Consider the following 24574-nt stretch of genomic DNA (forward strand, 5'->3'; position numbering starts at 1 on the left):
AATCAAAGATATATGTTCATAATATTACTACAGCAGCAAATCTTCGAAATGAGTTAAAAATTCAGTGATTTGAGTTTGGTAATGAGATTTATGGTATATTCATTTAATGAACTGCTTTGGAGTTAGTAGTAGAAAAAAATAACATGAAAAAATATAAGTTAAAGCATCTTACAAAAACTAACTGTACGCATTGTAAGATTCCAGTAGTATTTTTAAAAAGTCAAGCCAAATGTCTTTAAATTCCTTTTCAGTATTTAGCAAACTCCACTTAGATATTTTTTTATTTCTAGCCTTTAACTTCACTTGATACCATGGAAATCAGTGCAAGTGTAGTTAACAGCATATTTTTCAAGATTCATTTTGTTTTGAACCGTATAAACTTTTACATCTTTAAAATCTTCAGATCCACATAAAAGTTCTAGTTCTCCTGTTTTTCTTTCCAGTTACTTGAAATTTGCCTTGATTTATTTTTAACCTCATTCTAACCCATCTTAATAAATGGCATCATACAACTTATTAAGCTAGAAACCTGGGCACTATCCTTCTTATCCCTCTTTTTACCCTTCACGTATAAGCTATGAGTAGATTTTTGTGTTGGTTCCGCCTTCAAAATACATTTTAAACTCATTCCCTTTTTTTCATGTCATTTCCCACCATTCTGGTCCCAGCTGCCATCATTCTTACCGAGGCTGCTACAATGGTTTTCTTACTGGTTTCCTTAGTTCCCTAAAGTTCGTTTCAGAATGCAGTTTGACATGTAAAGTGCCTTAAAAATGATATATGCTTTAAATCAGTAATTCCACTTCTGCAAATCTTTCTTAAGGAAATGATTTCAAATATACTAAAGCTTTATAAACCAGGTTGCTTATTAGCTTTGCTTATGATAGTGAAAAATGGAACACAGCCTAAATGTCCAGCAGTAGAGGAATAGTTGCATGAATTACAGTAAGTCCAACATGGTGAACCATTGTATACCAGCTACAACTTGCTTATGAAGATTTTGTAAAAACTTGGAGAAACCAGTGAAACAATCAGGATACATAAATATATATTTAGTAACTCTGTGTTTAGAAAAAGACCGTGAGAAAATACTAATATACCAATAGCTCCTCTTTAGTGTGGTTGCACTATAGGTAATTCCATTTACTTCCAAATTCAATACCATGACCATGCTTTACTCTATGATGGAAATAAAGTTATTTTCAAAGAACAATTTGGGAGATTCTTAACGATGAAAAAGCAGGGACTTTGGAATTGAGCAGACATGGGTTTATATTTTAGCCCTGACACTGACTAGTCATTTGACCTTGAGTGAGTTGTTCTTTGAACTTACCTAATCTGTAAAAAGGAGTTACCAAAAAAAAAAAAAAAAGGCGTTACCATACCTGCCCTACAAGGTGTTAGATTAAATGAGAAAACACACAAAATACCTACAACAGGGCTTGTTGTATAATGGTTAACCCAAAATGGTAATAGCTGTTACTCTTTTTTTGTGTGTGTGTGGTATGCGGGCCTCTCACTGTTGTGGCCTCTCCCGCTGTGGGGCACAGGCTCCGGACATGCAGGCTCAGCGGCCATGGCTCACGGGCCCAGCCGCTCCGCGGCATGTGGGATCTTCCCCGACCAGGGCACGAACCCATGTCCCCTGCATCGGCAGGCGGACTCTGAACCACTGCGCCACCAGGGAAGCCCTAGCTGTTACGCTTTAAGAAGGATTTGGAGGGGAGGGATAGGGAGGGCGGGAGGGAGGGAGACACAAGAGGGAAGGGATGTGGGAACAGATGTATATGTATAACTGATTCACTTTGTTATAAAGCAGAAACTAAGAAAAAAGAAAAAAGAAAAAAGATTAATTAAATAAATTTAAAAAAGAAAAAAAAAAGAAGGATTTGGAGAAAGAATTATGGTCATATTTCTTAATTTCCCTTTTAACTTATTTTTTTGTTTACTCATAAAGATGTCTCAGTGATTTCCCTATTTCTTTATGCTTTTTAAAAAGCTTGTTAAATCCTGGATTATATTTTGGCCAAAGTACAGGCAGCAAAAAGAAACAGTGGGCCTCCTGGAGTCAGACTTTCTAGGTTTGACTCTCTCTCACCTGACTGCTAATGTGGACTTGAGCAAGTCATTGTTTCTGCGTTCATAAAATGAGATAACCATAATGCTGATCACTAAAGGATTAAATATTTGCCAGTCCAATACCTGGGAGAGAGTAAGTGATTAATAAATGTTAGCTGTTTTTTTAAATTGCATCTGACATGACCTACTCTAAACTGTGGGACTTGTTCGCTCGTTCTCTCTCTACTCCACCACGAATGGTACTGGTTGTAGCTGGATCCTTTCTGCTCACGCATATTATTTTACAAGTCAGACAAACTTTAGTATTTTAATTCTGCTTTATTTTGACATATAACTAATCTATAACTAAACCTGATGATTATGTTGCATTGTTATCAGGAATATCAGACTCCAAAAGAAGCCTATCTTGAGATTTACAGAGTTTATAAACTGCTGAAAATCCCTGTAATGTTCAAAAACTGTGTAGTGCCACCTTGTACAGTTGGCATTATATCCAGATAAAGAATTTTAAAATGGATTTTGTAAGTTAAATTTTAAAATTCTTTCTCAAAAGAGCAACACTAACTAAAGCTTCTTTAAAAATGTAGTGAAAGATTGTTTACAAATAAATCGGGGCCTCTTGTTTTCCTTTGTAATCTTCATTGTGTCCTCTAAAGAAAATACATTTGGGGGTTGTTTTTTTTTTAATTGTTCACATATCTTCCCTCAGGAGAACTTAGGAATTGCAAGTGCTGCATCTTTGAAAAGGAAAGAAACTTCCTAATTGCATCCTGAGGAGAGACATGAAATATCTAGTACAGAGTCCTTATCCCTTTTTTTTTCTTAGTTTAAAACTTTAACTAGTTTTTTTAATAAAATTATTATTATTATAAAGAGTGTATTTCCTGCTTTAAAAGACAAATCTGCATTTTGTGAAAATACTTTTTTTTTTGCCATGCTGCGTATCTGGCAGGATCTTAGTTCCCTGACCAGGGATCGAAACTGGGCCATGGCAGTGAAAGCACCGAGTCCTAACTACTGGACTGTCAGGGAATTCCCTGAAAATGCTTTAAATCAAAATTTCCTAATTGCCCATAAACTATGGTTATCCCCTCATCCAGAGCGGCTTCCCTTATTCAAAGAACAAACAGAAAAAAATGTGTATTTCTGAGTTTTGGTTTAATTGTATAATATGGCAGTGATTAGATAATAAATTTGTCTTTTTTAAAATGGCAGTAACCTATGCCAACTTGATTTTTTAATTGCTATGGTCTGAAACTCCGGAATCATCCTTGTTAACACCTTTACTCTTAAACAGTCTGTCAAGAGATTCTGTCAGTTTTCTCACCGCTGCTTACCTCTTACCACGAACCACTATGGTATGAGCTACCATGTTAACTCCCACCTGGATTATTGCAGTAACCTCCTAACTGTCTTCACTTGTGCTCACCTCCCTATGATCTGTCAACACAGGATGATCTTGTTAAAGCTTAACTCAGATAATATTACTCTTCTGCTTAGAATCCTTCATGTGCCAAGTATACTCCTACTACAGGACTTTGCACTTGAACCTTCTGCTCCCTGGAACTCTTTCCTCATGGTGGCTCAGTTCCTCCAGATGAATTTAGAGACCCTCCTAGCCACCCCCCTTCCCTTTGTTTCTCTCTCCCTCTTCTTCCCCTCACATATACACACACAAACCCACATTTGCTGTTCCCTTTCTCTGCTGTATTTTCCCCATACCCTATCAGACAAGAAACTTATTTTACTTGTTAATATCTATTACTCCCCCTACTTGAATGTAAACTTCATCAGGGCAGGGATATTTTTCACTTTTGTTCTCTGCTGTATTATCAGCACCTAGAGTACTGCCTGGCCCATCATAGGTGCTCAAGAAATATTTGGTGAATTAAAAAATAAAGGATAAAGAAAATCATTTTAGTAACAAAACTTAATGGTTAAATAAGAAGACTTGTGAGATACCTTGTATTTATATTTAAGAATCCCTAGATAGTGTATCTTCAGTGATTTAGAATTTTGGCCTTGCTCATTAAAAAAAAAAATGAGTTAATAATAAAATAGGTTTACATTAAATTATCTTAATTCATTATTTGCATAATTTTAAAATTCATTTAATAAAACAGTTTAAATAATGTCCATTTTCATGGTTATAAAAAATTGAAATCTAAATTATCCAGAGTGGTAAATTATCCTCTTTTTATTGTCTGCTAACTCCTGTTCAGACTAGATTGTATTTGTTTGTTTGATGTTGTCCTCTTGAATGGTACTATCTGGAGGAATCCTTTGCTGCCAGACTCAGGGTGTGTCTTTCGAGAATGTATGTTGTAGTTTCTCATGCCAGACATTCCTGAGTATGATCACTCTGGGACTGATTTTTATATTTTTTCTTAGCTATTTCCTAGGCCAAAATAATGGCATAGTTTGAAGCCCAAACTCTGGCTCCATCAATGAGTTGTTTCTTTGGACTTATGTAGGTCCATCATTCCTGCTGTCTCCTTTTCTCCTTTGTGTACATTTTTAAAATAATTCATCAAAGAACATTCATTTCTAATTAGCTGTGTCTCATTCCACCAGCATTTCTCTTTTAGGACAGAACTGTACTAAATTATATACTGGACGGGCTTCCCTGGTGGCGCAGTGGTTGAGAGTCCGCCTGCTGATGCAGGGGACGCGGGTTCGTGCCCTGGTCCGGGAAGATCCCACATGCCGCGGAGCAGCTGGGCCCGTGAGCCATGGCCGCTGAGCCTGCGCGTCCGGAGCCTGTGCTCCGCAACGGGAGAGGCCACAACAGTGAGAGGCCCGCGTACCGCAAAAAAAAAAAAAAAAAAAAAAAAAAAAAATACTGGTATTAGCTGCTATATTATGATCAGAAGTTCCCATGTGCCATGACTATATAATTTGACGTAACATTCTTGGCTACTCTTAGAGTTAGTTCAAACTCAGCTATATTCGTTACTTAGAATAAAGTGAAAAGTTTAAACCAGAAGTTAAGATAAACAAATCTGTAGTTTGTTTTGTTGTTTTGAATGTTGACGAATATTTTTTATTGATCTAGTCCTTTTTCTTGTTGTTTTTTTTAGGTTTTGTTCCAACTCTGGGTGGCACAGAGTTCAGAGTTCTTCAGGCGGTTAGCCCTGTTACTTTCTACGGCTAATTCACCTCCTGGGCCCTTACTTACTCCAGCACTTTTGCCTCATCATATTCTATCTGATGTGACTCAAGGTCTACCTCATGCTCATTCTGCCTGTTTGGAAGAGCTTAAGCGCAGCTATGAGTTCTATCGGTACTTTGAAACTCAGCACCAGTCAGTACCCCAGCGTTTATCCAAAACTCAGCAGAAGTCAAGAGAACTGAATAATGTTCACACAGCAGTACGCAGCTTGCAGCTCCATCTGAAAGCATTACTGAATGAGTAAGTTTAGAAGGCATGTAAGGAAATGTCCCCATGATTAGCAAGCTTCAGTCTTGTGCCATTGTGGTTGTTGTTGGCTTGTGTCCTAGCTAAAAAGCAGCAGCAAAATTGAGACATGCAGCCTAAACGATGGTTTAAAGGTACAAATGTAGCAGACAAACAGTGATTTGTAAGTACTGTAATTTGGGGGAGCCATTTATAGTTTTTACTTTACCTGATGTCAACAGAAAACCTAGAAAGATAGGACAAAAGCAGAGAAGTATTATTACATACAGTTGATGAGAAAAATATTGCTGTTTTTCTGAATAAATCAGAGCAGGTTTGGACATTTTTCTATAGCATAGAACAAGTTTTTTGGCCCCAGTTGAATAATAAAAACGTAGAATCCATAGTTTATATTTGTTGATCTTCTACTTTGATACTCCGCCTTAGTGAAATGTAGGGTCCAGTCATTTCAGTGAAATTTTTCTGTAACAGATACTCATAGAACTGGATCAAATGAATGATTGGGTTCATGTTGTAATCAGGGGAAGGTCATAGGAATTTAATGAGTTGAGAAGATTGTAGTTGATGAACTTGACCCTGGATACCAGGCAAGAAGTAGAAGGGGGAGGGCAGCAATTGATTTTGTAAGATAAGAAAATGGGCCAAAAGGACTTGAAGTCTCAGTAAAATCAAAAAGCTAATTTACTGGAGTGAAGAAGCCGGTGATGTACAAGGATAGGAAATTAAGTTCAGAAAGACATTTTAAGAAGAGAAGTTTATACCCATCAGTTCAAGGTCTGAGATAGGTATTTAAGTTTGATGTAAAGATTGCAGCATAGGGTAAAACTAAGAACCTGTGAGGCAGGGACGTTCCAGTGGTCTGTTGCTGCCGTTCTAAGAAAACCCTGTCTCCCACAGGAAATATGGGAGATAAGGCAATCTCCACTTGAGTGGGTGGCAAGAGTTGGATCATCATGAGAGGACAAAAAGATTTCAGTGGAAAGGCTGTGTTAGGCAAAGCCAGGGTCTATAAAGAATTAATGTTTGGCAATAGAATCAGAAATATACAGGGCGCAATGGAATGCATTAGCGTGAGGGAAGGTGGCTCGAGAAGGAGGAGTGCTACACTGGATGGACATGAAAATGATAAAGAAGGGCTTTGTACCTTGGTCAGGGATTATGAATGATGCGTGGGAAGTATGTTTCCTATTTAAAAATGAACTATTCTATGTATGCTACTACATGTCACCTTTCAAAATACTTTCACTAGAGAGCAAACCAGTCACAAACCATCATATCTGATTTGCTCTTTAGCACTGCCACACACAACTTTTAAAAGTGTTATCTAAGAAATTTTGTGTTTCATCCCTCCCTCTCGCTTGTCCCCTTTGCTATTCCCACTCTCACTTGCCTACCCTAGGACATTAACCCTTTAACTGTTCTCCTGGCCTCTAGATGCAAGATTAATGTTTCTGAGGCATATATATGCTTTCTTATCTGAAAATTTTCACTGATTTTGGACTATAACAGCTTAGACTAAAGTCTGTATAAAACATTCTACAGAAAGGGTTTGCCATAACCTGACAACAGGCTGCTTTCTGTCTTTATTTCTCACTTCTTTCCTTCGGTCCAGCCAAACTGTATAAATGCCTTTCCCCATGTACCATCTAGGATGACTTTCCTCGTCTTCTGTACATGCTCCGATTTTATCCATCCTTTCAGTGCTGCCTCAGAAGTACCTCCTCCTTAGCTGTTCCCTGTCTGTACCCATAGCTGTAGTAACTTCCCCCTCTTCTGAATTCTTACAAGCCTGTCTTTATCTCTCAGTCATTTTGTGCCTGGATTTAGCCCAGCTTCACAGCTTACCAGCTCTATGACCTGGACAAGTTTCTTCAACTCTCTAGACCTAATTTGGAATGGAAATAAAATGTTAATTTTAATTTTTTATGATATTGTATTATATATGTATAATTTCCCTGATTTGGTTTAAGTTTCTTATAAGTAGGAAATGGGTTTAATTTATCCTTTCAGTTTGTAAAATGCCTTGTATGTAGGCAAGAAATACTTGTTGAATAAATGTATGAATACTCTTTATAAGCTTTTTTAAAAATTGTAGTAAAATGCACATAATATAAAATTGACCATTTAACCATTTTTAAGCATACAGTTAAGTGGCATTAACTACATATATATTGTTGTGCAACCATCACCACCTTCCATGTCCAGAGCTTTTTTCATCTTATAAACTTATTTCTTAAATCAACCTTGCGAATTATACATTTCACTTCGTAGTTTAGAAATCTGTTGCTGTTTTTCTGTATTACTCAGGGTAATAATTTTTGAAGATGAACTTGAAAAGCTTGTTTGTACTAAAGAAACACAAGAACTAGTGTCCGAAGCTTATCAAATCCTAGAACAGAAATTAAAGTTGATTCAGCCCCATGTTCAAGCAAGCAACAATTGCTGGGAAGAGGCCATTTCTCAAGTGGACAAGCTGCTACGAAGAAACACAGATAAAAAAGGTACCTATGAGAGAGTTCTTTTGCGTACCCTTATCAGATATGCTTATTCTTCTCTGGTAAGATTTTATTAGGTGTACTTCTTTTTTTTTTTTTTTTTTTTTTGCGGTATGTGGGCCTCTCACTGTTGTGGCCTCTCCCGTTGCGGAGCACAGGCTCCGGATGCGCAGGCTCAGCGGCCATGGCTCACGGGCCCAGCCGCTCCGCGGCATATGGGATCCTCCCAGACAGGGGCACGAACCCGTATCCCCTGCATCGGCAGGCGGACTCTCAACCACTGCGCCACCAGGGAGGCCCTAGGTGTACTTCTTATCTATGTGATGAAACTGATTTGACAAAATTACTTAGTTTACTAAAAAAAAAAAAGTTAAATCTATATGTACAAATTGACACTGAACATAAAGTCTTGGCTCTTATTTTTGTAAATAAAAAATAAATATGCTTTGAAAGTTCCCTGAATCATATACCTCCTTTTTAAAAAAAATTAATTAAACAAATAGATTTTAATAGTATTATTCCATTATTAGGACTTCCAGAAACTCTTCCAGTTAGGGTAATAATGAGTTTGGTAGTCAGGGGCCAGAAATTGAGTTTACTTCTAAGATAAAATACTTCAGTCATTTAAAAATAGTATAGGGGCTTCCCTGGTGGCGCAGTGGTTGAGAGTCCGCCTGCCGATGCAGGGGACACGGGTTCGTGCCCCGGTCTGGGAGGATCCCACATGCCGCGGAGCGGCTTGGCCCATGAGCCATGGCCATTGAGCCTGCGTGTCCGGAGCCTGTGCTCCGCAACGGGAGAGGCCACAACAGTGAGAGGCCCACATACCGCAAAAATAAATAAATAAATAAATAAATAAAAATAAAAATAAAAATAAAAATAGTATACAAGGGCTTCCCTGGTGGCGCAGTGGTTGAGAGTCCGCCTGCCGATGCAGGGGACACGGGTTCGTGACCCGGTCCGGGAAGATCCCCCGTGCTGCGGAGCGGCTAGGCCCGTGAGCCATGGCCACTGAGCCTGTGCATCCAGAGCCTGTGTTCCGCAACGGGAGAGGCCACAACAGTGGAAGGCCCGCGTACCACAGAAAAAAAAAAAAAAAAAAGTATACAAATGCTATGTTAGCTGGTACTGCATATTTGTTATTAAGGATCTAAAATGTATTAAGTGCTGTCTGTTGGTGGGAATGTAAATTGATACAGCCACTATGGAGCACAGTATGGAGGTTCCTTAAAAAGCTAAAAATAGAACTACTATACAACCCAGCAATCCCACTACTGGGCATATACCCTGAGAAAACCATAATTTAAAAAGAGTCATGTACCACAGTGTTCATTGCAGCTCTATTTACAATAGCCAGGACATGGAAGCGGCACATATATACAATGGAATATTCCTCAGCCATAAAAAGAAACGGAATTATTTGTACTTAGGTGGATGGACCTAGAGTCTGTCATACAGAGTGAATTAAGTCAGAAAGAGAAAAACAAATACCGTATGCTGACACATATATATGGAATCTAGAAAAAAAAAAGGTTCTGATGAACCTAGTGCCAGGACAGGAATAAAGACACAGACGTAGAGAATAGACTTGAGGACACGGGGAGGGGGCAGGGTAAGCTGGGATGAGGTGAGAGAGTAACATTGACATATATACACTACCAAATGTAAAAGAGATAGGTAGTGGGAAGTAGCCGCATAGCACAGGGAGATCAGCTCGGTGCTTTGCGACCACCTACAGGGGTGGGATAAGGAGGGTGGGAGGGAGACGCAAGAGGGAGGGATATAGGGATATACGTATGCATATAGGTTATTCACTTTGTTATACAGCAGAAACTAACACACCACTGTAAAGCTATTATACTCCAATAAAGATGTTAAAAAAAAAAGAAAATGTATTAAAATGTGCCGTTATTTAATAGGAGCATCAGAGTGCCTTGTACTGCTAGATTAAAAGGCAGTCTTGAAACTTTCAGCAAAACTGCTTTCCTTTGGACCCAGATGTTATACTTGTTTTTACTAATTTCACTAACTCCATTGTAAATGGTTGACATATTAATCTTTAAACTTATGCTACAAGTCAATACCATGTTTATCCCTTGGAACCTTATTATGAGGTTAATCAGATTTATGTATAGAAATTGTATTGCTGCCAAAGGTGAGTAATGCTTTATCATCCTCTTAGTCATTGTTTTGTTTACAGCTAGATCTGTAATACTTTGTTTAATGTCTTAAACAAACTGAGTAAGTCCTTAGATAGTAAAAGTATTAACTTTTTTCAAAGGAAATGTTAACAAGCTAATTACCGATATACTACCAATAGATTTCCTTTATATCTCAAAAGTAAATGGTGAATAATTCTTTCTCCAAAGGATAAATTTGCCAAGAATTTTTAATATGTGCAAATATTTATACATATTAAACTTTTTGATATGACTCTAGAGCTTTTAAGTGTATTTTCCGTAAATAGAAACACTCAGAAGACCACTGGATGTTAAAAGATGCATCTCATTCACCCCTCCCTTAGCATACTCTGAGATGTTGAATCTTAGTCACTCAAACATGATTGTTAAAATTGTCTCCAAATCACTGGGCAGATGATAAGCCATTTCATGATGTCCTCTGTATATGTGGCTTTTGCTCATAGGTGATAATGACCTGAAGTAAGATACAAGTATTCACAAACTTTTCTCACTAAAATGCCCATAGTAGCCTTGGCTACACAACTTGAAATAAAACTGTTCGTTTGAATTTTTTTTTTTTTACTTTTTTGTTTTTAATTTAATTTTATGTATTTTTTTATACAGCAGGTTATTTGTTATCTATTTTATACATATTAGTGTATATATGTCAATCCCAATCTCCCAATTCATCACACCACCACAGTAATTACTTATTAATGATCACTTTTTATTTCCGTAAATAATTTTTAAGTATTATTTTTACTTCTTGATTTACTTAAAGGAACCAATTTCCGCCTCACAATTCGATAGTAATGATGCAGGTGAATTCACATTTCCGTAGTATGAAACTCTGGGAAAGCTCTTTGGTTATTAACCAGCCTTCAACGGAGCTCGTTTGCCTATTTAAGTGAGCATTACGTTGACTTCTTCCAGACTACAAGCAGGCCACTTACTAAAGCCGGCAATAACAATGATCCTACGGCCACCCACTCAGCTAGATCCCCTTCTTCAAGCACTGAATCCATATTCTAAATCCAATATTCAGACATGCTTTTATTGGCTTTTTGCTCATTTTTATACATCAGCTACTCCAAGCTGTTATCCTCACAGCTGAGCTGTGCTGTTTTCTCCATACCAACTACGGAGCTGTGAAAATAAACCACGGTTTGGCTTTTCTAAGGAACTTCAAGCTCCTAACTGCCTTGGCGGAGAGAAGGCCACGCACCCTCACGTTGTACAAGTTCTTTTCTTTTTCAAAAGCTCTTTGGGTGGCACAAGAGAACAAGACCAAACATGCAAGGTCATTTTAGCTTATGTTTGTGTCATATCCACTGATTACATTGGGCAAAGCAAGACATATTGCATAATAAAAAGTCAAATAATGTCAAAATTACATTGAGGAATTATGCCATATTGGAATATGTAGATGTATTTATTCCTTTTCATTGATGTATTGCTCTCTTAACATTTCAGTAGTTTCTAGATTTTGCTAATGAAGATAATGCTGTTTTGAACAATCTTGCAAATGTATCCAAATGTGTCCAAATAAGGCAGGTATGCAAGAATTGCTATGGATTATGTGACTATTTAGCATAACTATCCAAAAATTTGAAGTAAAATAAGAAGATGATTGTGTGACATTTAATTAAGCCTCTTCATAGGTCATCTGACTCTCATGGAATGAAACTTTGTTGACTTACTTTTGCAGTTGGTTAGGGCTCTAATGTTAAAGGTGAACTTTGTAGAAAACTGGTTAGGTGTATTGATTTTTAAAGTGTTTAATAAAGGAGATAATAACAACAACAACAAAAAAAAGTTACTATTTTTCCCCCAAACCCAGGCACCCCAGCCCCTGCAGAAGCAAAAGTAAGAACTCGAGCCAAAGCCCGCAGGCGATCAGGTCCTAGCCGTTTGAATTTTTTTAAGAAGCAGGTGCTTTTAGTTAGCTATATCTTTTTTTTTTTTAGTTATTTCAAAATTATAGGAATATCACGAGAATAATAATTCTAAGTACCATTCATCCAGATTCCCCAGTTGTTGACATTCTACCACATTTGCTTTATCTCTCTGTGTATCTGTCTATAAATTCTTTTGGTGGTATTATTCTGAACCATTTGAGAGTAACAGACATGAAACCCCATTACCCCTAAATACTTCTGTTCACATCTTTGAAAAACAGACTTTCTTTTACATACCCGTAGTATGCCATCAAAATCAGGAAATAGCCCAAGGCTCCTTCAGCTGATGAATAGGTAAGCCATTATGTCCACCCATACGATGGAATACTACTCAGAAATAAAAAAGAAGTGAACTACTGATGCATTAATAAGATGGAAGATGCACTATGCTAATCAGAAGAGGACAGCCTCAAATCACTACATACTGTATTATTCCATGTATATGACATTCTGAAAATGATAGAATTTAATAGGAACAGGAAACGTATCAATGGTTACTAGGAGTTGGATATGGAGGGAGGAATAGGGTATAAAGAGGCAGCATAAGTAAATGTTTTGACGTAATAGAACAATTCTGTATCATGATTGTGGTGGTAGAGGTGATTACATGACTCTAATTTGTCTAAACTCATGAAATTGTATATACAAAAAAGAATGAATTTTATGAGTGAATAAAATAAATTAGCTTAAAATTTTTTCACCCACCAGTTTTAGCATGCATTGATAGTTCTTGCTTGAATTGGGTATTACTGTGATGGTTGCCAAATGGTAATTTCTACTTCCATTTTCCATTTACACTTACTAGTTGACACTCTATTATAAGGTTAAGCATCCCCCCTTTCCACTTATTTACTTATTTATATCAGTGTGGATATATGGATTCTTATTTTATTCAGTAGATCATAGTTTGTTACTTTTTTTTTTTTTTTTTTTTTTTTTTGCGGTACGCGGGCCTCTCACTGTTGTGGCCTCTCCCGTTGTGGAGCACAGGCTCCGGACGCGCAGGCTCAGCGGCCATGGCTCACGGGCCCAGCCGCTCCGTGGCATGTGGATCTTCCCGGACCGGGGCACGAACCCATGTCCCCTGAATCGGCAGGTGGACTCTCAACCACTGTGCCACCAGGGAAGCCCTAGTTTGTTATTTTTATGTTGTATTGTTGCCCAGGTTGTCCAAAGTTTGACCAGAGGGAGCCCATTCAAGGTAATTCGTGTCACCATCATTCTCTGAGCACTTCTTCACTTTGTCTCATACTTTCCCTGCCTCCAGCCATAACATCAGCCTTGTCTCCAAGAAGCCCTCATTCCTTTTAATGGAAAATGACATTTAGAAACCAAGATCTAGGTGCTGGGTATGCTCAGAGCCACTGGGATGTTACTTCTTTTACCACTTCTCAGTGTACAGAGCTGTGAAATACATCTGTGTATATGCATGTATAATACGCTCCATCTCTATTTCTGTATCTGTCTGTCCATATATGTTGTAAGCCATGAGTTCATAACAATACCTCCAATTCAATTCTAATACCACATAGTTTATTCTCGCCTTCCCCCCTCTATATTTATTCCTCCCTTTTGTGATTATGAGAAGCTTGGCTGTCATTAGTTTCAATATATTTACTCAATCTTTTGTATGTAACCAATTGCCTGCTGCTGTAGGCTAAGTCACATTTCTGCTGATTCACACCTACTGAAGGTTCTTCCCACCCCAGCCTAGCTTGCTTTGACCACACCAGCCCATGCCAGCCAAGAATCCCCCCAACTCTGTTCCCAACCATGTATCTATCATTACTCTTGAAAGGTAAAAACCTAGAGGCTTAACCCCTGCTTCTTGAAAGTAGAGAGACAATGATAAAAGATAGAGAGCTGGACATGAGGCTAAGTAACCCCGAGATTAGATGCCAAACACCAATTTTAAATAATTAAAGTTAAACTCATCTGGGTGATCTTTTCAATCTGTTTACTTGTGAAACTCATTTCCAATCCTAACTTCTCCTGAGAATAAAGATAGTATAAGCGAAGTACAAGATCAAAGTTTGTTTTTTGTAGGGAACAGTGGGTCTGTCTTGAGCCTGTTTCTGTGCCATGAACAAAGTTGATTGTTCAGCGAGTATTTAGAGTACCTACTGTGTGCCAGATACTATGGTAAGGTGAAAAAGGGAGAGAAAAAACAGGTTTTTCTTCTCCAAGAGTTTAACTTAAATTGTAAATCTATAGATATTACTCTTGTTAACTTTAATAGATGTTCACTCATTTCTGTGTTTCTTTTTAAGGCAAACCTGAAATGGCATGTGAAAACCCACACTGTACTATGGTACCTTTGATGCAGCCTCCTCTACACATTGCAGACAAGGATCCAATTCCGGAGGAGCAGGTAAGGGTGAAAATTGCTTTTTTTTCCCCTAAAGAGTTTCACGTACATAACTTACCCACCTTTCTCTGTAAGTGACATGGATAAGTTCACGTAAGTTGTTGAATTTATATTTCTAATGAACTTCAAAATCACAATGCAATGTATTGAATTTATGTCATATCATTAGTTCTTAGTGCCTTGAATTTGGATCCATTGAATCTACCCACACATTTTCCTGTTTATATCTAATTGTCCATTTTTTAAATACTCAAAAGTGATGAAATGCATTAAAAATTAGTGCATTAGCAAAGGTACCTTCTGGGATGCTGGAAATGTTTTTATCTTGATCAGAGTGGTGGTTTACCAGTACCTGTGCCTATGTAAAAATCCTGTACATTTAAGATTTGTGCATTTGGCTGCATGTATGTATGTTATATGCTTTTTTATAAAACACTTTTTTAAATGATTGGGTTGTTGACAACAGATTGCTCATTCTGAAGAAGGCTTCTTTTCCTTAGGTCATACTGTCTATTCAGTATTCTTAATTGCAAAGGGAGACCAACCCTACTTAGTTAAACCTACAAGAAATTTGTTTAAAAACATTACATAGCTGACAGAATATTTCAGAGGTCCAGATAATCAGGCTTGAAGCAGGCTGGGGTAAACAGCCAAAATCACTCAAAAGAACTGTTCCAGTGGCAACATCACTGCTAAGTCACTGGGTGCAGATGTTGCCACTTGCTCCATCAATGTTGAATAATGAAAACTATCTTCAGAACCTCTACCTCTGGAAACTTGATCTGCCACCATCCTTGCCAAATGGATTCCTCAAAATGCCTATTTCTTTTTCTTCTTCTTTTTTTAACATCTTTATTGGAGTATAATTGCTTTACAATGATGTGTTAGTCTCTGCTTTATAACAAAGTGAATCAGCTATACATATATCCTCATATCTCCTCCCTCTTGCATCTCCCTCCCTCCCTCCCTATCCCACCCCTCTAGGTGGTCGCAAAGCACCAAGCTGATCTCCCTGTGCTATGCGGCTGCTTCCCACTAGCTATCTATTTTACATTTGGTAGTATGCCTATTTCTTTCATAACAAACTTCTGAATCAGATCTGATCCAGGTACAACCGATTAGAGGATCTCAACTCATTTTCCTTAACCATAACTGCAAGGAAAGCTGAGTAAGCAAGGATCCTACCCTCTCCCTTAGAGATAAGGAGAACCATAAGATGAGGTGTTCCCCAATCCTAGCAATAGTGTTCAAACTTCCTGGGAAGTCAGAAAGAACCACAAATGTCTACCAAAGAAGACTAACATACCTGACCACCTCCCCAAACCAGCAGCCCTGCTAATTTTGATTGGTTTTAACAAAGCTAAAGCTGTAATCTTGACTAGATCTATAGAATGGTATCAGAGTAGAAAAACAACAATCGAAGTTGTTAAACTTCTTATCCACAACCCTTTTCATATCAGGTAAGTTTTTTTAAGATTTCAATTTATCTATGTTTGCTTTGTTCGCCCAGCTGTGCTTTAATGACCTGTGCCAGGAGTCCTCATTTTTTTTAATCTTGGAGATCAATAGGTGCAAGTAAGTGAATGCTACTAGAAAATTGTCCTCTTGAAGTACAGTGCTTTTTCTTTTATTCATTTTCAGGAGTTAGAAGCTTATGTAGATGATATTGATATGGACAGTGATTTCAGAAAGGATGATTTTTGTTACTTGTCTCAAGAAGACAGAGAGAGACAGGAGCGTGAGCATGAAGAATCCAAGAGGGTACTCCAAGAACTAAAATCTGTGCTGGGATTTAAAGCATCAGAGGCAGAAAGGCAGAAGTGGAAGCAACTTCTGTTTAGTGATCATGGTAAGCACTGACTTCAGAGTAAAACGTTATTTCAATGTAAGGGATTCTTTTTTCTTGAACTATAAATCTTATTTTAGGTATAGAATTCTTATGGTTTTAATTTTAGGGATCCACCAGTAAGTATAGTACTTTTTCTTCTAGACACAAAATTAATTTGATCAATAAAAGAGTGAGTATATAATCAGATTGGGAATACGAAATTAGACTTTTTCATTGGTTATTTGATTTTTTTTACTAAATTTGTTTTGAAATGGGTAGTGAGTTGTGAATAAATTGATGTGTTTTCAAATTTAGTGAATTTGAGATTCTAAACTCTGTCCTATGTTGATTTTATAATTACTTTAATAAAACACAAAATTAATAACTATGTTCACTATTAAAACAAATGAGTTAAAACCTAGGGCCTTAACTATATCATTAGGTTACTTAATTGATCTGAGCACTTTAGTAGATGGGAAGCAGAGATGCTTCTGTGCACGCTGTCTCCATACTTGGATTCGGACAAAGTTGGATGACTGGTAGTACCTAAGATTACCCTTAAACTTCTTCATGTTAACCACCCATCTTTTCTTTAGTCGAACTTCATGGGAGGCAGGAGAGGGAAAGAGGGGAAGCTTAGTACTTGACAATATCAAACTAGCTAATTCGTAATTAGGAATTAATTCCTATGGATTTCTAAGAAGGTAGAGTGGGACTTCCCTTCCATTTTAGAGTATGTGGAGCCTCAGAATCAACTGCCTTCTCTTCCTTTTCTTTTTCACTAGAAGTATATAGATTACCTATACTCTGGAAGGTTCCTCGTCGTTCTCTTTTCTTCTCTTAGGAGCCCTACCATCCTCCCTTGTCCAGATGTACACTTCTTGATTTTTTTTTTTTTAATTTATTTATTTTTGGCTGTGTTGGATCTTCGTTGCCACATGCAGGCTTTCTCTAGTCGCGGTGAGCGGGGCCTACTCTTCGTTGCGGTGCGCGGACTTCTCATTGCAGTGGCTTCTGTTGTTGCAGAGTACGGGCTCTAGCTGCACGGGCTTCAGTAGTTGTGGCTCGTGAGCTCTAGAGCACAGGCTCAGTAGTTGTGGAACACAGGCTTAGCTGCTCCGTGGCTTCTGGGATCTTCCCAGACCAGGGCTCAAACCCATGTCCCCTGCATTGGCAGGTGGATTCTTAGCCACTGCGCCACCAGGGAAGCCCCCAGTTCTTGATTTTATCCTTCTTTCTTCCCATTGGTCCCCTTTGTAGCCCAGGTCCTTATAAGATTATGGTCGTATATTGTGATAGCCTCTTAGTTGACTTGCATTTTCAATACCTTTTTCTTCTAAGCTATTCTTAGAAAATGGCTTCTAAGTTTTTAGGATAGCTTATATTTATCCTTGAAAGCTACTTAGATTTTTCTCAAACAGCACACTGATAATAGCTCTCTATCTTAAAAACCTGTGGTGGTTCCCCCTTTCTAATTGTATTGAATCTAAACTCCTTTTCCTGGTTCCAAGCCTCTCCATCATGAGTTCATCATATCCAATTATATTCCCCACTATTTCTAACATAGATATCTTCCTCTACTTATATCTATCTAATTAGACGATGGTTGCTGTTTTTGTTAATGAAACACATATGTGGTGATCCCTTTACCAGGAATGCTGTCCTCTCCACCAGTCTCTCCTCCATGCGTCCCCCTCTTACTGCTCCGGTCCTACCACCTCTCCCACCACTACAGACCCTCACACCTGGGGGCACTCCAGTGAAATGAAAGGACATCTTGAGCAGCAAAGCATGTAGTAGATGAAGAACTTCCCAGAAGCAGCAGTAAAAACAGAGTTCCTGAACTTGCTTGTCTATATATTTATGGCCTACATAAACCAGAGATTAAGAGTATTATATTTTAGACACTGTTGTTTCCTATGCATTCAATTTTTTTTTGTTTCTATAATTAAATTGGTCTTAAATAGGGGCTTTATTATCCCCCACAGTATTCATTTAGTAAATTACTCACTCAACAAGTAGATATTAAGATACTGTTTACTGTTGTATCCCTAGCACATAGATCGAGAGACAAAATCCCCATACTCCTGGAGGTTTATATTCTAACCCAGAGTTAACAATTGGTGCATTATACAGATTACCTGCCCCCATTTAATTAACAATAATCAGGAATATCAATCAACTTCTAATATATGTTGCATTCTTTAAGAATTAATTAGCAGATTTATAGACTAACACTGTACATGAAATCTGAAAATAACATGGTATGTGAACTTATATCCTTTTTTATTGTTTAGTATTTTCTTCATGTGGCTTTAAAATTATCTTCTTGACAGTATGGGTAAAGATATAATGATGAGAGAAATGTATCTCTTTTTCAGGTATGTGTTTTCCATAGTTTACATTTGAAAAGGCAATAATGCTAATTTAGTTTGTGAAAAGAAATAAAAAGCTGAAACCTTAAAATGCTTTGCCCATGAAAAATTTCAGTACATCTTCCAGAGTTGTTTTCGTCTCTGCCTACAGGGGTAAAGTCCGAATGGAATTAGAGAGGGAAATTCTACACTGGAACCTGCTGTGGCCATTTTTTTCTGTTGTTGCTGCTTCTCTAGTGGAGTTACTGCAGCTTAGGGACCTGTTTCTTGGAAATGGACATGTTTTACAAAATTATTTTTTAAATAAACGCCAGATCTTCAAGACGTGCTTTTTTTTTTCTTCCGTCATGCTTCATAACATATTGTATTGTACTAACCCCTCATAATGGGAGGAGAGACTGCCTAGCAAGCAACCCACTGCCTACTAACATCAAGAGGGGCTAAATAAAACTTCATTTTCCTTGAAAGGACAACTTCTGCCGTATGGATATAATATTTATGTATTACGCTTTGTACAGTAGTTGATCTGGAATGCAGGTTTTATTTAATTTTATATTTTTCTGTGGCATTACAAAATGTGTTCAAGTTTTGCCTTTATTTTCATCAGGGTCTTGTTAGGTGGTTGGCAAGTGAGTTGAATTGTATGTTGCATTTTTTTTCCCATGCTGTTTTAACTTGTAAATATATATGTGTTGATGATAGGATGATTACCTGGATTACTCTTAGGTGTTTTATCTGACATACTACTAGTGAAAACCATGCTGCTTATTCTTTAGTACAGTGGTTCTCAAACTTTAGTGTGCATCAGAATCCAGTGGAGGGCTTGTAAAACATAGCCAGTCCTCACTCAGTTTCCAGTTCAGTAGGTGTGGGATGGAGCCGAAGAATTTGAATTTCTACCAAATTCCTAGGTGATGCTGACTGATGCTATTGGTTCAAGGGCCACACCTTGAGAACCACTGCTTTAATATTTTGAATAAGAGATATGTGAGGTGTTGTAAAATATTCATCAAAACCCCATCTCATTTTATATCTTAGGCATTTTATCTCTTATAAAGTTCTCTGGTTTTATAAATTTACATTGATTTACTGGCAAGTTTTATTTAGCTTTTATTTATTTATTGTTCTTTATAAGAAAAAACTACTGGGAGTTTAAATTAAAGTTTAAATCATTGCTGGGTTTTTAGTTATTTTCTTTCTTTCTTTCTCCTTTCTTTCTTTTCTTTCTTTCTTTCTTTCTTTCTTTGTTTTTTTCCTTTGAAGCTGTGTTGAAATCCTTGTGTCCTGTAGACCCAGTGGAACCCATAAGTAATTCAGAACCATCAGTGGATTCAGATATGGGGAAAGTTTGTAAAAATGATACTGAAGAGGAAAATAATAAACCCTCTACAACCGACAGTGAAATAAGTAATAGGACTGAGTATTTATGTGAATACCCTCTAGATGGTAAAAATAAAGACAATTCTGCAAATGAAGTCTTCCTCCAAGGAGCTGAAGAAAGAGTGTATTACCAATGTGAGAGCGAAGATGAGTCCCAGCAGGCTGATGCAGGTGGCCTGGCCCCTGCCCACCCAATCCACGGGGCCTCATTGCCGCCCTCCATCAAGCAGAGGCTGGCACAGCTACAGCTGTCACCGGATTTTACCTTCACTGCTGGCCTTGCTGCAGAAGTGGCTGCTAGATCTCTCTCCTTTACTACCATGCAGGAACAGACTTTTGGTGATGAGGAAGAAGAACAAATAATGCAAGAAAATGAAAATGAGGTAGAAGAAAAGTAAGAACCAAGATTTCCATTAAGGATTTTAAATTGTTCTTTTTTGTGAAAGTGTTTTAACTTCAAGACTAGATATTCCACTGGAAAGGGAAAATGAGTGTAAGTTTACTATATTTAAAGCTAAGATGTGAATTTACAGGAAGAACCCTGGTTTGAACAGCTGATCTGAAAATAGTAGTTGACCTGTAAATGGCAGATCTTTTAGGAAAATAAGAGAAAGGTAAGGCCTCTTTTGAATAAACTGCTATTTTATTTTCAGCACAACTGATTGATCTTGGAAATTCTTTAAGTATCTTTAATAATAAATGAATTTATCATTTCTTGCCAGAATTTACTACCATAAAATGACTGGGATAATTCTGTTGCAAGAACATTAACATTTAGTATGGCTCCTTTTTACTGTATTCTTGCAGTTAATGACTGCAGCTATCATGTCAGTAACAAGTTGTTTGTATTTTATTTTTGTTTATACCAGTCTTAAAACAAAGATACACATTCTGAATAAAAAAAAATTGAATTCATGCAATTGATGTGTACTGGGGTTTGGAACTAAAATGTAGTTTCAGAATTACTTGGCTTATAACATGTGTCTTATGTTTCCTTGTTCGTATGTGTATTCAGTGGTTAATTTTAAGATTTCTAAATGATCTTTTAAAAAAAACACATTGTACCTTTTTAAGAATTACCCTTTCAGTTTTGTGTGTTTATCTTTTTCTGTTCTTGTTGCAACGAAAAGAGATGATATCATAGTGGGATCCCTATAGTCTGAGGCCTCATCCTCAACTTTGCAAAAAAATTCCTTTTATCAGTTTGCCTAGAGATAATGGGTGCCATTAACACAAGCAGGTTACCATGCTACTGATTTCTAGCCTGAAGCTGTACCCTCTCCACCTTAATAAGATTCTGGAAACATCCTGTCGGCTTCCTGGAAAGCATCCTTGTCTCCTTAATACTTTATTTACAAACTACCTCTTAAAAGGGGTTGCTTTCCAAATCATCCAATCTCATCTATTTTGTGTTGTGATTACATTTTCAAAGAGTGATACTTCCAGGAGTATATTGTTTCTTAATACCTATAGCTCCTATGCAGTGATATAGTTTATAGACATTATTTGAGGAAAATGTAGGAAAAACTCAATTTATGCTGCTGTCCTAGAAAGAAAGTTGTGAATCTAGTATGCCTTTGGAGTTAAAAAATGCTTTTGAATTCCTGTAACTTAGCACTTCAAGTGAGTAAATTTTCATATACCAAAGGGGATTTTTTTTTCAATAATCTAAGGAAATTTATTTTTTATCCTGAGGAAAAACTTGGTTATGTTTTATATGAATAGTAGCGATCCTTTGTACTATAAGTGATTCTGCCTGTTGCTAAGTATTCTAGGACTTAACCCATAATTAAGCTCTTAGGAGCAATATCTTAGGGTGGGCCTAGTTTACCACTTAGATAGTTAGCTAAATTTCAAGAAAAAAATCTTGTGTTGTAACTGACTATTATATTCTTACATAACAATGCTTAAAGTTTATTTTCATTTTAAATTGCTTAGTTTGCCAGACTTCTTTTTTCCTTGAATTTAGAAGAATTATGGAAAAACTTGGTAATCTTTCTCTTAATCTGTAACCTTATATAATAAGAATTAGAGTTTAATAATTTTTAATTCTTTTATCATATATGATTTTTATTATAACAGCTTGGGGGAAATATCTTCATAGTATTATATCAGTTTTATTTAATGCTTTCTAAGGTGATACTTTTTAATATTGAAAGACTAATTTTAATCAGGAATTCCTAACCTTCCAGTCTGATCTGTTTTATTCACTAGTTGTTACTTAGTTCCATGAAAATTCTACTTACTGAAACCATGAAATAAGGATCTAGGAATTTTAATTGAATGTTCTTTTTATGTAGTTTTCAAAATTTGTCATCTTTTAGAATATTTCCAAGATAAAATATTATCTTCCCTGTGAAAATTCCTAATTTTCTCTTATAATAGTCTAAAAGTCGATGTTTTTCTGTTTTTTTTCACGGGGCCACCTGCATTAGAATAAATCATAGGTCTTATTTTTTTAATACAGATCTGGGGCCATACTCCCAATTATTCTTAGTTGGTCATTTTGAAATGAGACCTAGCTGATGTTTATACCCGGTAAAATCTAAGAACTTCTGTCTAGGACTTTATTCTTCTTGCCGTGAATACCTTAGGAAATAAATAAGTCCATGTAATATAACTAGATATTCTTGTTACTTTTCAAATAATATTTCACTTTTTCTTATCAGGCTTGTGACTAGTTTTAATAGCTGCCACCCTATGTCCAAAAGAAGCCCTCTGGGGAAACTATTTTGTGGGGAAAATTTGTAATTGTGCTTTCCAAATTTAACAGTGGTATTTTGACAGAATAATTCTTTTTTTTTTTTTTTTTGCGGTACGTGGGCCTCTCTCTGTTGTGGCCTCTCCCGTTTTGGAGCACAGGCTCCGGACGCGCAGGCTCAGCGGCCATAGCTCACGGGCCCAGCCGCTCCGCGGCATGTGGGATCTTCCCGGACCGGGGCACGAACCCGCGTCCCCTACATCAGCAAGCGGACTCTCAACCACTGCGCCACCAGGGAAACCCGACAGAATAATTCTTGTAAGGAGTAATATCCTAACAGCTTTTAATATGAACGTTTCCATCGTTTATTTTAAAACTAGTACTTAAGGTAAGAATATATGAAAAGAGGCATTTAGATCACTCTTGAAGAGAAGATTTTTGCCCTTTGCTTACTGTTAGGAAAGTCATGGCAGTAAATGATCTGGTGACAGTTACCATATCTTAAATTCTGCCCCCCCATTTTTCCCCCAGCTTTCAGTAAAAGTCTACATATCTGGCCTATCTAGGGCGAGATTCTTGCTGGTCTTTGATTTGCAGTCTGCAGCTTATTTTCACAAGTTGTCTGTTTTATCTGACTTCATAAGTTAAGACCTCATTAAAATTAATTGTACTTAACAGCTTGTGAATATATTTCATTAGGAACTGATGCATTGACTCAAGTTTGATTTCTGAAGTTGAAGACAAGCAAGTCAGGAGAAACACATTTAAGGCAAATTACTAAGGAAATTTAAGAATATGGGTTTAAGGGTTTAATACAGAAGGATAGATCTAAGTTTAAGTTCCAGAACCATCATTTAAAAGCTTTGAGTGCAGCTGATGTAATAATATCATGGGGAGTTTTTCCAGCAAAACCCAAATTCTCTGAATTGCTAAATGATGTTTGCAACTTCTGACTTCTCAACAATAGTTAAAAAGGAAATAAAACTTTTGAGGCTGGAAAACAAGATCTGGTTATATTAGTAACTACTTAGTAAATATGTTAGTAAAATAGGTTAAAAAATTTAAAACTCAATTTTCTTGAAAAATAAGTAGTAATATTCTGATTCACATAATAAAAACAGTAAAGCTTTTAATGTTAAAGTATAGAAAGAATCAAGTTCTGTTACGTTTCACAAAATTATAAGTCAACGGAGTGTTCATCAAAAGTAAACCCTAGAGGTCATTTCACTCTGGTGACTGACTTTTACTTACACATCATCAGTAATATAAAATATTTTGATAAATTATTAGAAATCATGTGGGAAGAAAAGTTCAACGGGTTTGGTTTAATCATAGTATATTGTTTTTGTATCCAAACAAAACAAGAACTAAATACCATAATGCTGTGGTATAACTCATTATTTGAGCTAAAGTAGATAAGCCATGAATGATTGCAAATCACACTTAAAATTACAAAATGAAGCTACAAATATTTTAGAAGAGAAAATATGGGGGGAAAATATCCTAAGTACAGTAACAATTCATTTATGTCATCACTGACAGGTGACTAACTTGCATAAGTTAATTTTTCAGTTAACTGAAGCAATCAGTTTAATCATTAATTTTTTTAAACAGTTTTATAAGAAATATTCTAAAATATACTTTATACTTGTCCATGTTTTCTTTGTCATCTTTAATAACATTACTTCCTATCATGGGGTGATAAACAGAAATTCACTTAGGGGCTACTGAGATATATAATGCCCCTTTACTATATGACCTTATATTGCTAAGCTTTTTGAGTTATGTCTGT

At 36.8% G+C, this 24574-nt stretch overlaps 1 protein-coding gene across 7 annotated transcripts in view; it reads left to right on the forward strand.

The window, feature by feature from the left end:
• The window catches only part of VEZT (vezatin, adherens junctions transmembrane protein), a gene marked incomplete at its 5' end in the record, with an annotated part of 76612 nt that extends 55619 nt beyond the window's left edge, over window positions 1-20993 (forward strand). For 6 of the 7 annotated variants that reach the window (XM_079714113.1, XM_079714114.1, XM_079714115.1 and 3 more), the window contains 5 exons: window positions 5160-5491; window positions 7805-7998; window positions 14401-14501; window positions 16140-16347; window positions 19965-20993. In XM_079714113.1, coding sequence (XP_079570239.1) covers window positions 5160-5491; window positions 7805-7998; window positions 14401-14501; window positions 16140-16347; window positions 19965-20479 — 1350 coding nt within the window. In that variant the 3' untranslated portion in view covers window positions 20480-20993. The remainder of the gene's footprint in view (window positions 1-5159; window positions 5492-7804; window positions 7999-14400; window positions 14502-16139; window positions 16348-19964) is intronic. The other variant, XM_079714119.1, reaches the window with a different exon arrangement.
• Window positions 20994-24574: the final 3581 nt, after the last annotated feature.

The sequence above is a fragment of the Hyperoodon ampullatus genome (genome assembly GCF_949752795.1).
Source record: "Hyperoodon ampullatus genome assembly, chromosome: 11".
Lineage (NCBI taxonomy): Eukaryota > Metazoa > Chordata > Mammalia > Artiodactyla > Ziphiidae > Hyperoodon > Hyperoodon ampullatus.